This window comes from Prionailurus viverrinus, chromosome F1 (genome assembly GCF_022837055.1).
Source record: "Prionailurus viverrinus isolate Anna chromosome F1, UM_Priviv_1.0, whole genome shotgun sequence".
Classification (NCBI taxonomy): Eukaryota; Metazoa; Chordata; class Mammalia; order Carnivora; family Felidae; genus Prionailurus; species Prionailurus viverrinus.
Window position 1 is genome coordinate 20,039,611 of NC_062577.1, and position 15,143 is coordinate 20,054,753.

The 15,143-nt window shown below is 37.8% G+C and overlaps 1 protein-coding gene across 1 annotated transcript in view; it reads right to left on the reverse strand.

Annotated features, from left to right (window-relative positions):
* The window catches only part of HMCN1 (hemicentin 1), a 474,606-nt gene that overhangs the window by 243,383 nt on the left and 216,080 nt on the right, over window positions 1-15,143 (reverse strand). The window contains exons 12-15 of the mRNA XM_047840704.1: window positions 12,685-12,826; window positions 11,457-11,584; window positions 9,129-9,242; window positions 3,566-3,724 (exon numbers count right to left, since the gene is read on the reverse strand). Coding sequence (XP_047696660.1) covers window positions 3,566-3,724; window positions 9,129-9,242; window positions 11,457-11,584; window positions 12,685-12,826 — 543 coding nt within the window. The remainder of the gene's footprint in view (window positions 1-3,565; window positions 3,725-9,128; window positions 9,243-11,456; window positions 11,585-12,684; window positions 12,827-15,143) is intronic.

The window sequence follows — 15,143 nt, forward strand, 5'->3', positions numbered from 1 at the left end:
TATTATTAATTTCAATATCAGCTTCTGCATACAGCCTGTCAGGATTATGCTGGATCACTGTGATCCCCTAAGTATTTACGTGCAAACCCCTTGAGAACTGTAAAATTAATGCATGGTACAGCTTTGTTGTCGCTCACTGATAGATATGGCTGTGCACATACATCATTTTGAAAACAGAAAGTCACAAACAGATTGACCATGTTGCTCTAAAATCTATTGCATAAAATTATTCTGGTTCCTTTGGTGATAATTAAATGTATACCCACTTGGGCAAGTCTAGCATTGCATTAGTCAAAGATTTTCTTTCCTAAAATGGCTGAACACACTGTTTTGGTTCTAGCAAACCACAAAACACAAAACCACAGTCTAGGACTCAAACCCTGAGTGGTGTGGAATGCTGCAAATAAAACCGCTGCCAGGCCAACATTTTGTTTGATGTAGCCAATCTTCTTCTCTTCCAAATGACTTCACAATTCACTACCTCTTTTTAAAAAAGGGATGGAAAGCACTGGTAACTTTCCCTCTTGACCTGAAATGTCCATAACTCAGAGCCCTGATAATGAGAAGCAGGAAAAAGGAGACTCACTACAAGAAGCTGTAACTCAACAATAATATTGAACAGCTTTATTACTATTATTTTTTTGATCTACTATTGATGCAAAGTAATAGGCCCACAGAAACAATCTGAAAGTCCAACAGCTACATGATAGGGATAAAGGTATGTTTTTCTTTTTAGGTCATAAGCTACTTAAATTTATGCCCGATAGTTTTGGAACTCAAATGAATTTCATGCACTACTACTAATAGTAGTAGTAAAGGCTTGAATTGTCTCAAGCCTTTAAAGAAAATCAATTGGAAACAGTGACTTTCATATTAAAAGCCCAATGCTTAATCTTAAATACTATGCCACTATTATATATGCATTGCTATATTACTTTTTAAGATGCAGAGAATCAGAATGGTAATTCAATTTGTGGAGTTCATTTTTTTGATACATATGCCATTAAGCAGCTTTAGATGAACAGCAGTAACCAATGGACATGCTGAATGCACATGGGTGATGATGCTTCATTTCAAATTTATAACCAACATATCAGGTAGGTACTCTTAAAAGTCAGGCAGAAAACCCAGCCTCTCTCCAAAGCCCATTCTCTTAGCCACTATATAAATTCTGAGGAATAGTTTGGTTTTTCGTTTGTTTGCTTCTAAACCTAACAGTGATAACCACAACCATCACTGCAACTGTGATTTGCACAGGCCTTAGCAGTTCCACCCTGTGTCTGCTAGGATATGGGACCATAGTTTTATGTGGACAGAAAAGGTCTAACCAAACTTTGTGAGCCACAGTGATCAGAATTCTAATGGTGGGTAAGGAGATAGTTATTAAGGCATAATGGATGCATGTATGGCGATGGTGTTAGAATGAAGTTATCTGGCAACTGTTAATGATCATGGTTATAGTAAGGACACAATTGAGTTCATGTTAATAGCTCCAACAGAACAATTACTGGAATAAAAGTTGAGAAGCCATTGTTTTAGAAAAGGTCATAGTGGGGCGCCTGGGTAGCTCAGTCGGTTAAGCGTCCGACTTCGGCTCAGGTCATGATCTCGCGGTCTGTGAGTTCTAGCCCCGCATCGGGCTCTGTGCTGACCGCTCAGAGCATGGAGCCTGTTTCCGATTCTGTGTCTCCCTCTCTCTCTGACCCTCCCCCGTTCATGCTCTGTCTCTGTCTCAAAAATCAATAAATGTTAAGAAAAATTAAAAAAAAAAAGAAAGAAAAGGTCATAAAGAGTGAAGATCTTGAATATGAGTGAAGATAAAACAAAATTCAGTTCACGGAATGAGGGTAAATACAAAATATTGGTTAGGATGTTTCCTAATCCAATGCAAGTCACTCCAGCACAGATAACCCTAAGGCTACATGGATTTTCACTAGTCAACAGCGAGAACCTGGAAAGTTCAGAAACTAAAAATATCATCAAGAAAGCAGTAAGTAAGCAAGGAAATGTGTATGTTGTTTATATTTTCCATAATCTTGGAGAGGGGTGAGAGTGTCATTCCCCTTTTGCTGGGAACAATTACTCAGGCTAATTCATTCTTCCTTAAAGCCAGACAACTCTAGAAGGATGTTGGGTCAATATAAAATACCTGAGCAGGAAAGAGGAAGAGGCAGAACTAGAAAATGTTGGGAATTTGAAACACGATACTTATATATTTCTTAGAAACAAGAATTCTGCACCAAGTGACCCTCTTCATTTGGGCCTTACATTTCTAAAGGCATTCCTTGTGTTTTAACTTCAGATATCCTCCCCCCGGAGATTCCAATCTTATTTCCAAGGCACTTCTCTCAATAACCTCAGCTTTTAGTCACGGTCAAACACATTTTGCTGTGCCTTAGACAGATTCTACAGTGGTCTTTATGGCCATTTCCAGCTCTGTTGATTCTACCCCAAGAGCATAATCACCAAGAGTACAGAGTGTTCACCAGACAGCCCAGGGGCAAGGGGATCATAAAAGATCCCAGGAGGAAAGAAATTAGTTTATATGAAACAACATATTAAGCTTGGAGGGCCAGGATATTCATTTAGAGAATTAAGATAGAACTGGAATGGTTTGTATTACTTTATCCTAAAAAAAAAAAAATCTGCATTTTCTTTATAGTTCCCAACTTTTGTTTAAAAAAAAAAACAGCTGATGCATGAAAATCGTCATACATAAATGAAAATACAATTTAAGAAAATGTCATATTTTATAAGTTTAACTAATGTCAATGTTTGAATTATTTGTTAGAATTAAGCTGCCAGGTTCCTTTTCATACAAAGCAAGCTCTGTTTTATTTCATGTGTTCCTACACTGTGTATCAATTATTTTTTAAGAAACATGACATAGAGAGACAAAGAAGGAGAAAGAACCAAACTTCTTGAGTAATCTGATGACAGTGGTCATACACATGCTGTATCCTTCACATTGTGACTGACATTTATTTGTTGTTAGTACTTGAGGAGTAATTGCTAGTAAAAATTTTTTTTTAAAATAAAAGCACAATGTGCTACCTTTGCTATCATCAACATCTCCAAATTATGGTCTAGAGCCAAAGTCTAATTTCTGGCCTCCAGATGTTAATACTTAGCAATTTTGTGTCGGAACGGATGACTCCTGTTACGAAAATGTCTGGCAATAGATGATATTCCAGTGAAGCTTATAGTCTCTGATGTCAGATTACCTGGGTTAAAATATCCAGGCTCTGCCCCTCCATAGTTCTGTGATACTGGTCAAGTTACTTAGCTTTGTTACACCTCCTTTTTCTTATCTATATAATGGAGATATTTATAGTATCTTCGTCTTAGGATTGCTATGAGAGTTAAATGAGCTAATGCATATAAAAGTTCTTAGCACAATGCATGGTATATAGAAAGCACTTGGTAAATGTTTACCACCATGATTATATTAATAATCTGAGACGCTAACTCTCACTTGTCCTTTCTGACAAACATTTCCACCCAAATGTTTCAGAGTTATTAGCATGGAAAAAACCAAATGTGTCTATCAGAGCTGGATGCTTACAGCCAACATCCAGAGTTATCTTGCCAGCTGCTCTTCCAGCATCATTGACAGCTACACACATATAATCACCAGCATCCAGGTCTTGAGTTTCTTGAATCTTCAAAAGTCCCAAGAGAGGGTCAATAATGAGGAATGTTGAGGGCCTCAGCTCAAGATCCCCTAGGTCAAAACAAAGAGAGAACATTAAACCCTAAAGTATTTACATAGTTTACTCTGCTCTTGGTTTGATTTCAAGACTGCTGAAGAAAATCAACTGTCAAGTTTTTACAATACTGTTGTCTGGAACAACGCAGACACTTAAACAATGTTTACGCAAAGAAAGGACAAAGGGTTTGTTGGCACTAAGCTGATTTATTAGTCTGTATGATTCTGTGTGCTAACCAAGAGCCAAAAATCTGGCCCCAGCTATTTCCTACTGTGAATGTACCTAAATAAGAAAGAACTCTTCAAAGCTGTACTGGGGAGGACGAGGTTGGGGAGTGGGGTGGGAAAGGATGGCAGCTGTCACTGTGGCTGTGTTAGGTAAGAAGGGAATTGGAAGATGAAGGTTGAAAAAAGGTTTCTACCAGCTTTGTGGCAGGATGAATTTCAGTTATTTAGAAAGTGCTTAGGAGATCCTAAGCTGGTCCACAAAGCTGGTAGAAACCTTTTTTTCAATCTTCATCTTCCCATTCCCTTCTTACCTAACACAGCCACAGTGACAGCTGCCATCCTTTCCCACACCCCACTCCCCAACCTCGTCCTTCCCAGTTCAGCTTTGAAGAGTTCATTCTTATTTAGGTCTTAAAAACTGAGAACAAACCGAGGGTTGATGGCGGGGGGGGGGGACAGTGGGTGATGAGTATTGAGGAGGGCACCTGTTGGGATGAGCGCTGGGTGTTGTATGGAAACCAATTTGACAATAAATTTCATATTAAAAAATAAAAATAAAATAAAATAGGAGTGTTTAATGCATGTTAATTATAATTATTTGTTCGGTATACATATTGTCAGGTCCAAATAAATCTTTTTTTTTTTTTTTAGTTAAAAAAAAAAAAAGAAAAGAAAGTGCTTAGGAGACTACAGGTGTTCTTTGTTTGGTCAATGGACCGGGTTTTTGGTTTGCTGAATGCTGTCACAGTTAGTGTCTTGTGAGAGGTATAGGCTGCCGAGGAGGGGCTCAAACTCACGAAACCATGAGGTCATGACCTGAGCCGAAACCAAGAGTTGGCCGCTTAACTGACAGAGCCACCCAGGCACCCCTGGATGAGAAATTTCTAACAATGGCCAGAAAGAAGTGTTTTATAGAAATTTCCCATAGTACCACTACTAAATCTGTATTATTCATCAAGTTCTTGAAGTTGGAGTTACAGGTTTCTCGAAGAGGCAGGTAGGGAATAAATGTGTGGAAAATGAAACCATGCATTGAGTTTGACCTCAGTGTGAGGCTAGAATGACAGCAAAAAAATTAGTTATGTCTGAGTTATCTGTGTGTCCCTGATGTTATGTGTCCCTTCAGCCCCTCCAATCCCCTGAGAACCATTTCTCTATGAAGGAAAACAATGCCTTAACTAATCTGTAAGTTAGGTTAGTCTCTCCTTATGTTTCTCCTCCTTCAGGGTGACTCCTCTCCCAAGAATGTAATTACCTGGATGGCCAGCTTCATAAAAAAGAAATACCTACTACTGGATCTTTAAACCTATCTTAGTGTCCACATCCTTTTTGTAAAGAGTAATAGCAAACTTCCTGTGGGGATCCTAAAATCTTCCTGGAGGTTGGAAGGCCATTGTTCTTAGGGGTGCACAGCATGCCCAGATGTCAAGTCTAAAAAACTGCTCTCCAAAAGGTCATGTACTACCCTAGCTATGTGCTTTGAAGACCACCATAGTATCTCACTTAGCTTCTAACAAAAAAAAAAAAAAGAGAGAGAGAGAGAGAGAGAGAAACCCAGAACAAGTAATCCTCTAGAATACTATAAAAATCACCAATCAACAGACTCAGGGCAACAAGCAGACAATTATATTTGTTTTTGTTTTTATAATTTTGAGAACAGAAGGGGTCAAAGGAGCCATAAATTTGAAAACAAAAAAATTGCAATAGCGACCATCAGTGCCAAAAATAAAGTATTTTTCAGCATTCCAATATTTAAAACCCAAATCATCCTTTTAAGCTTGCTACTACATACCACAAGAGAATAAGAGAAGCAACCAAAGCTGTGTCTATGTGCCTCTGGGAAATTTTCATAAATAAAAGCAGATGATGTTGACATAAACTTTCCTCCCACTAAGGGAGAATGCAATATGACCTAGCTGTTCATCAAGTATTAGAATGTTTGGACTAAAATGCATTTAGAATTTTGGAATTTACTTCTCCCTTATTTCTTTTGTTTATGTCAAAGGATAAAATCAAGACCTTTTAGCTAGTAGGTTTTTTTTTTTCAAAAAAAAAAGCTAAAAGAATAGCAATAATGAAAATGTAAATTGGGAAACACCAGTTTAGTCAAGTCATCTACTAAATTAGTCATCAAATTATTGGGAAGCCTTTGAGAAATATGGAACTTTGAGATGGTAATGGAATAGGGATTATTTAGTTTTAATATTAGGTAAGATTAGAATTTTTACAGAGTGAAATATACAAACTTTCCTGACAACCCATGCTAGGATTTAACAATCATTACCACTGCAGAGGGTTCTCTTTATGCTGTACTTTAAATTCAATTCTGGTTTCTGTGGATGTAAAGGCTAACAACAGAGAAATCATTATCCCTGGCATAAGATCCTTTCAAATAGTTGATGGGAATTAGTGGTTCTCAAAAATGTTTCCTTCAAACCCCTTTTACACTCTTATAAATTATTGGGGACTTTAATGAGGTTTTTTTTTGTATAGATTATATTTATTTGTATTTAGTACTTTAGAAATTGAAAAAATTTAAATGTATGTATTTATTCTATAATAAACTCATGACATTGTAACATAGTGAACATATTTTATGAGAAATTAATTATTTTTCCAAAAATAAGATAAATTTAGTGAGAAGAGTGGTGTTTCACATTTTGCAAATTTCTAGAATGTCTAGCTTAATAGAAGACAGCTGAGTGCTCATATTTGCTTCTGCATTCATTCTGTTGGATATCACACTTCATGTACCCTCCAAAAACTCCACTATACACTTGTGAGACAATGAGTATGAGAAAGAAAAATAATATGTTAGTATAATTAGGAAAGTAATTTTAGTCTTGGAGATTCCCTGAAAAAAATGACGGGGAACCCCCAATTACTCTTAAGAACCACCAATCTAAATTGAAAAACCTACTTTCTTTAATGTTTCACCAGAAATATCCTCTATAAAACATTTTGATAGTGTCTCTATTCTTTTTTGAACCCACTATATGTTGCTTATTTCTAAAATGAAAAATCCAAAATTTTTATGGGTATTTGTACTTATGCAATTCCTTTTCTCTGATGGCCTGAATAGAATATAATTTATTAATTTATTAATGAATGGTAGGTGCCAGGGGGTTGGGGACAAAGGAAATGAGATATTCTTCAACAGGTATGAAGTTTCAATTATCCAAGAGGAGTAAGTTCTAGAGATCTACTGTGCAACAAAGTGCCCATAGTTAACCATGCTGTATCGCACACTTCAAAATTTGTTAAGAGGACAGATTCCATGTGTTCTTACAATCAATTAATTACTACCTATATTCAGTCAGAATTGCTAGAAAAAGGGGTATGAAGAAAAAGTTATTCTTCTGGTTAAGGTAAGGACTCTTCTTCACCCCTTGGTTTCCATAAGGTAGGATTTCCCTAACCTCCCATTGTCTCATCCCTAGCAGAGGTGGAAAAGGAGAGCCCAGCTGCCTCTTCCCCCTTTCTTTCTGGAACCAGTCTGCATCAGAGTTTATCCTCTAATTTTGTTCTTGATGATCCAGACTCTGCATATGCAATAAATGCTTGCCTGGTACAGATAGGACAGTAGGTTGGCCTATTTCTGGGGTTTATGCCTACTGTGCATACTGTTGATGAACACTGGAGGATGTCTTCTAATTTGGTCTGTCAGTGTTTAATGTCCACATTCTATCTCTGTTGTTTCATAACTGAGAGAAATGGAATATATTTAACTGGGCCCATTGAACTCCAACATCTTTGGTTTAGAAAATTAAAAGGCAATCAATTCTAGAATCTTCCATGTGGTCACTGCATGGCTCCCTAACTCCTCCTTACCTTCCAAGCCATTTATGGGACCCAGGTTAACATGAAGACTAAGTTTACTCAGAAAAGTAGCCTCAATTTGGGAAAATAAAAGACTTTCTGTGTGACTCTGCTATCTACAGGCAGAGAAGTCAGCAGGTCACATTGACTTTTAAAAAAGAACTACTGCTTCTATAACACATTTTTTTCTGGATTTATTTAATTATGATGTGACTTTGACACTGATTATCTATTTCATTTGTAATTCAAAGACTTAAGATTTTTAAATAACTAAAATTACAGCTTATGGTAACTGAAATAAACCTAATTAAGAAGCAAATTCAGAAACACTTTCTTATCAGAGAAAACATGAAGACAAAAAATCATTTAACATAGAAAACCATGAAAATAGCATTACCTCCTAGTTTTTCTGTTTTTGATTTGTATTATTTAAATGTGTTTGTTTTCTACATAAAGCCTTTCTTTTTCACCTCATGTTCCCCAAGAGTTTGAACCCGAGGTGAATTCATAATTTTGTGATTATGACATCAACCCGTTGCTATGGGAATGTCTGTGATTTAACAAACAGAATCACAACAATAGTTCTTTGTACTGTTTAGCATTTTTCATCTGAAGATTAAAAAGTATTTTGCAAACAGCATCTCAATAATCCTAGCAACCTCCCTGTTAGAGTGCTTGCGGGAATTTTTCTTTCTCATATATTGGAAGAACTGAGACAGAAACAGAAGCAGGACGTTTTACACAGATATCTACTGTCAGCATCTGAGCCTGGACCAGGACCCAAGAGTATTCTTACTAAGACAAACAACACATTACTGTTATTTTATTATAGAATCACAAAGGTGTAATCTTTATGTTATGAATGTAGGGAGAAAATTTCCATGCTTGATATAAACATCTACTATGCATGATGATGCCCATCACACTGTCTTTCAACTACCTGTAAGCTTTAATGTTATGTCTTTTTTTGAGCACTTTATAGAACGTGTCCTTGGGAATCTAGAAAACTTTCTAATAGTGACAGCTACTATCTCTAAGTGAATTGAAATCAGGAAAGCCATTTTAAACGTTAACAGAGTATTCTTGGACAATTTTCTACAGGAAACAATCCTAAACTAACAAAGAGAATGTTCAGCTGGATTAGCAAAGGCGAACTTTTCCTGCTTTGATTTTCACGGTCCTATAATCCACACCAGATGTCAAATCTTGAAATTTAGAGTTCAGAATTTTGAACTATTGTCTCTAGTGAGATCATAAACACATTTTATGGGGCTGCTAAGTCACACACCAAAACAAAATTTTAACAAATCATTTTTTTAAAAGAGAAAACAAAAGCAAGTGAACCAGACATGAACACATTTAAGAAATGTACCTTTGAACCACTTAACTCGAGGTGGAGGAATACCAGAAGTTTTACATTCCATAACTGTTGTATCCCCAAGAGCAACCAAGAGCTCGCTCTGAACTACGATCAACTTCGGGGCTTCTGAAAAAAACAAACATGCAAATCGTCAACATCTGGCCCAGTGCCACGTGGACCTTGTTCATGATTACACTAAATGAACCAATTTAGCAAAATCTACCAGTATTTATGAGCTTGTGGTTATTTCAATGTTTATAAACAGATTGAAACTCTTATAATGCAAGTGTTGATAGATAGATGTGTGTGATGAAAAATTATTTATTAAGGCCAAAAATATATATTAAGCAAAAATAATTCTGATAAAAGAGTACAAAAAATTAGGAAATTAATTGAAAGGTCTTTATGAAAAAAAAGAGATATATAAGGAAAGACAAATCTTAGAAATCTGAACACATCTTATAGAAATAGTAAGTAATACTGAAGGAACAGAGAGAAGAGTAATAGTAATAAAAATATCAAAAGAGCTATGATAAGGCTGACTTGGCTAATTATGAGGATAATATAATTGTAGATGAATTTGTTGTAATATTTTCTATGTGATTTTAAGGATATTCATGTTTCACTACAGAGAGAGGGTTGTAGTCTAAGGCTAAAAGTTCCATCTATAAAAAGTAGAGCCTCCATTCTCTTTTTGCCTTTGATGCTAAATACATACATTCTCTAAGTTTCTTTGCCTAATTCTTTAGAGTTCACTCATACATTTTTCTCTTAGCTGGGCATGTTAGGACTTTCTAATTTCAACTGAAGTAGTTTAAAAGAAATTGAATTAACTTCTCAAAGATCATGTTATCCCTCTCCTAGAAAGAAAGCTTTCAGTGAATTCATTCCACAATTCTCTAGTTTGGCTTTCAAAAATCATACACTGGTACAGAGCTTTCTCTTGTAACTTACCTTCCATAACACTGTCTTACTCATCACAAGGTACAGAGCAAAATGGTAGCCCAAAGCACCCCCTACCCTCTCCTATCTTCCTGTTTTTGCAAAGCTGTTTCCTCTGCCTGAAATGCCCTTCGCCACAACTCTTCTAATCCCACTTGTTCCTCCAGACTGAGCTTAAGTCCTGCCTCCTTTGAGAAATCTTTACAAATTCCCAGTCAGAATTAATCTTCCTCTCCACCAGTCCTCTGCTATAGTACTAGTCTGTCTGTTTTCTTCTATATCTCTATGTATAGCCATTCCCATTATGCAGGCTCTCAAAAAGTAAGGACTTCATAACATACATCTTTTATTTCACATTCCACAATTCTAGATACTCTGGGCAATTAATAAGGTGAATAAGTGGGTCAACTATTTTAGCTTCTTTGTGAATGAAATGAAATTTGTGTCTATGATTCAGAATCTATTTCAACCCGCTTTCTACAGTCCCACTGTCTATTTCTTCTCTAATCTTCCAAACTTACCATGTGCCTTCCTCATTTCCATCAATGAAGACCACTTCTTTCTATGCTTTCAGCTTTGATATTTACAACACTTTTGCTACCTCCCTCATCTATACACACCAAATTACAATTCTTAATTTTTATTGTAGCTTTCTTACTCTCCACTGCCAGTTTCACTACCTTACCATAAATGGCAGGGTAGACTGCTAGCCATTAATTATTCACAATTACAAACTAACACTGAACATGTCATGTCCTTGTCCTTTATTTGTTTAAGAAAGACCAAATTAAAAGAAATACTCTATTCTGTTATATATTTAGAGTATATGATTATATTAAAATATATTAGATTATATATTACATGTTATTATACATTTTATTATGGAATATTTATTATAATTATCACAAAATGCATCCTCAATAAATGCTTGAGTTTGGAGGGGAAAAACTGAAGATGCAAAGTGAAATAACAGCTAGACAGGATAAATGACAGAAATGTTATAAATATGTCATTACTATAGAAATACTATAAAGCTTTAAATATAAGTTAAAAATATAAAATGGAAGTTGAGGTAAACTAGAAAGGATATAGAATTTATTAATATGTAAGCAAAATATTGCAAAGAACAGAAAAGCCATGGAAAGACAGACTTTGTAGACAATCTGGGACTCTACCACAAGACGTAAGCCTCCTAGATTTCTACTGAATAATGAAGCTATCCACTCCCGGAACTTTTAACTTAAATGTTACAATATTTGCTTTAATTAATGTGTGAAATAATCAGTTATAAGACTGGTTATAACTGATTCCTAATATTAATTTTCAGAGAAGTACTTTTACATTGCTTGATATGATATGCATCCTATTTTAATTGCTTTTTAAACTGATTATACTTGCCAATATATCTAAGGGTAGAAGTCTGTTTGTCTGTTCCAGCTGCATTACTTGCCAGGCAACCATAAATCCCTGCATCTTTGGGAACTGCATTTTTGATAAATAAGGTACCTTCTGAGGTCATCCTATACCTATGGACAAAAGAAAATAAAATTGAAAATACCCTAGTAACAGTATGAAGAAACTATAGTACCTCCTTACAAATATTTCAGACATATTTTTTGATGCTGTTTGCAAAAACTATTAATGTCATCATTTTATAAGAAATATAGTAGATGTAGTAGTAATAATAACAATAATCATAATAGATGCCAGTATTCAGTACTTGCTATGTGCCAGAAAGTGCTCCAGAAGTTTTACATTTATTAATGTTTTAAATCTTCACAATTACCCAGTGAGTTAGATACGATTATTATCTCTGTTTTACAGATGAGTAAAGGGAATATATAACTCACCCAAAGGCAGTTAGTAAATGGAAGAAGTGGAATTTGCAAACAGGCAATCACACTCTGTAAACTGCTATGCTAAATGATTCCTCACAATGAAAACTTGAGAGATACAATGCCTCCTGTCACACAGCAAGTCAGTGATGAGTCTAGAAATAGAATCTGGCTCATACCTAAGCCCTCCTCCTCAGACAAAACCCAGAGTAATGGAAGCTCAATAGCTGGAAGCTTCCTTGTTTCTGTTCCCCATGGTCATTGCATTCTGAGCGTGAGAAGATTCAATGTCTTTAAAAGGCATCCAGCAGATAAAATATATCTCAATGCAGTATGGCAAAAGTGACTAGGAATTACAAAGAATGTCTGCACACATTTTAATTAGAGCTACTGTTCCATCTGTGACATCTCCTTCTCTCCTATTAAATCCCATGATCATATCTTCAATAGATCAGTGGAAACTACATATTGCCCCCTAGAGCATTTATTTTCCCCATTTCAATTATTCAAGGTAAGCCAAGGGTTATGGTGTCATGTTTCCAATGCAAAGTATTATGAAGCTCTTAGTCCTGGCCATTAAATTCAAGACTGCAGAACATCCAACTCTGTCAAGTCATCATTTATTATTTTATGGACATTTCCTGGCCTATTTAGAAAATCGAATGCTGTGGATTTTGGTCAAAGCTCCCTCAACCATAGGGACTTAGTCACATTAGTTTTGTCCGGCTTTTGATTCATTCTAATTAATATTTCACTCAGTAAAAACAAAGAATGTGATACAAACCCAGTACCTGTGTGAACCCATGATAAACATATCATTAATGGTCCAGGTGATCTTTGGTTTGGGAAAACCTGTTGCAGAACACATGATGGAGACCTCAGATCCTCCTGTGAATGATTGATTCTTGGGCATCACAGTGACTTTGGGTGGTTCTGCAAATAGAAAGAAACATATAGGGTGAAATGGCAGCTTATCCTGATGTTAAGAGCTTCCTATCTTAGCAGATTTGTAGGCTTCTTACCACATCTTTATTTTTATTTGCACTTTTAAGAATTCATTTATAAAAGTAACAACCAAGTTGCAGCAGGGATTTGGGAGATCTTCCCCAAAGTTGACAGGAGTTGCAGACTCTGCACCCTGGCTCTCTGTGGCCCAGGTTGCATGAGACTGGGGTTCCTGGTCCCTGCAGAGCCCCTCTTCTCCCTGAAAGCCTGATGCTGTGGCTGGGACCCTGGAGCCTGCCACTACTCTGCAGTTCCAGGGTAGAGGGCCTTACTTCTGGCCATTTGTCCTGAGACCTTGCACCTCAGCCCAACCCTGTCAGGCCTACTGCTACTTCCAGATCCCACAGCATGAGAGTAGATGAGGCCTTGCCCTCAGAACTTGGGAAAGGTCCTGCTAACTCTCCTCTGGGGGACTTTAGGGACCTGGATTGGAGGCCAGTGACAGGAAGGGCCTGAATGAAAGCCATGGGAGCTGCAGGAGCAAGATACAGTGATATTTGGCAGCTGGAGCAGGCCAGGGAATTGGGAAGGGTCCCTCTGTCCACTCTCTCGCCAGGTCCTGCCCCCCAGTCCTACTCTGCTCCATGGCCTTGCTTACTGGGCTGGCCTTGCAGTAACTCCATTCTCCTGGAGTGTCTTGAACATGTGGAAGAAGGTGGTCCTCATGGCCTAGGGGCAGATGTGGTCCATTCTCTTGAGGTGTCTTAGGTAAAAGAAAGTAGTCCTCATTGCCTGGGGACATCAGTCATGGTGAGGTCACTGGTGGGGATGGCATCTAATATATCCACCTTGAATGTCCCTGAGATAAAGAGCTTCCTTTTAGGGTGCCTGGGTGGCTCAGTCGGTTAAGCGTCTGACTTCAGCTCAGGTCATGATCTCACGGTTTGTGAGTCTGAGCCCCATGTCAGGCTCTATGCTATCAGCTCAGAGCCTGGAGCCTGCTTTGGATTCTGTGTCTCCTTCTCTCTCTGCCCCTCCCCAACTTGTGCTCTGTCTCTCTGTCTCTCAAAAATAAATAAATGTAAAAAAAATTAAGAGCTTCCTTTTGGGGTCACAGAAGGAGGAGAAGGTGGAGTATACCACAGAAATGATGGGCACCTAGACCTGAATTGCCAGGTAAAAGGCATCTTTCTTGAAAGATTGTCCTTCTGCATGTCCTCAGGGTGGATCCACATTCTGAGGTACTCTATGACCATGGGCTGGCCTATGTCAGACATCAGAGTCATGGTTTGTCCTGGAGCACTGCCAGTTGATGAAGATGTCCCCAAGACACATGATCAGGCCTATGGGCCCCATGAAGAGAATGCCTGCTTGGTGATCTACATGCAACACTTGTGGAGAGCCTCCAACAGGCCTATCATGTTCAGGACACTCTGGTGGTTAAAAAATGATGACTCAGAGTTGGCCCACTTCCACCTTCTAGTGGCCCTGTGTCTCAAAGTGAAGGGCTCTATATGTACTTGAAGAGCTGGACAAAGCAACTGATGATATTCATGTTCTCCACCATCTGACTGCTGTGGTGTAATAAGAAGATGACCCTGGCCATACTGGAGACCGCGAGGCAGAGCACACAGTACAAGGGGATCTTGGTTTAGAACTTGGCCATGTGGCTCAGCTGTATGAGCAGCAGCAGCAGCAGGAGAATGGTAGTCAGCCACGGCAAGAGCTCCATGACCAGGGCATCACTGGGACCATTCACCTGCAGGAGTGCCCTGTAAACCCAATTGTGCTGGCCTTGAGCCCCCTCCTTGGACTCCAACCCAGAAAGAGCTCTTTATATGACCCCCATCAGGGGTCTAGCCCAATCTGTACAGGGAAGGGACCAAAGGAATTTTAAAGCAGAGGAAGTAAATACTCTTTGAGAGTAAAATGAATTTGGTTCCAATGTCATGTTTCTGTACTCCAGTGTTTACCAGGTGGCCCCTTCCTACTTTGCTCCCACCAGCTGACCACTGGATTCTGTCTGCTAAGTTGGAACTTCAGTATAAACCTATTCTCAGGAAAGGTCTCTACATAGGGCCTTTTGCCTCTTTCCATTTAGTGAACACAGGTTTGGAGCCACCACTTGTCCTGGCTGCTGCTCTTTATTTATTAGATTGTAATTTGTTGAGGTGAAGACCATCTCTTTCATATTATTCCATATTACATTGCTTTCTACAGTATTTAACATCCCTTTCATGCTATACAGTGACTTGTAAATAACAGGCACTTAAAACTGTTGAGGGAATACAGTCCCTTCCTAAAT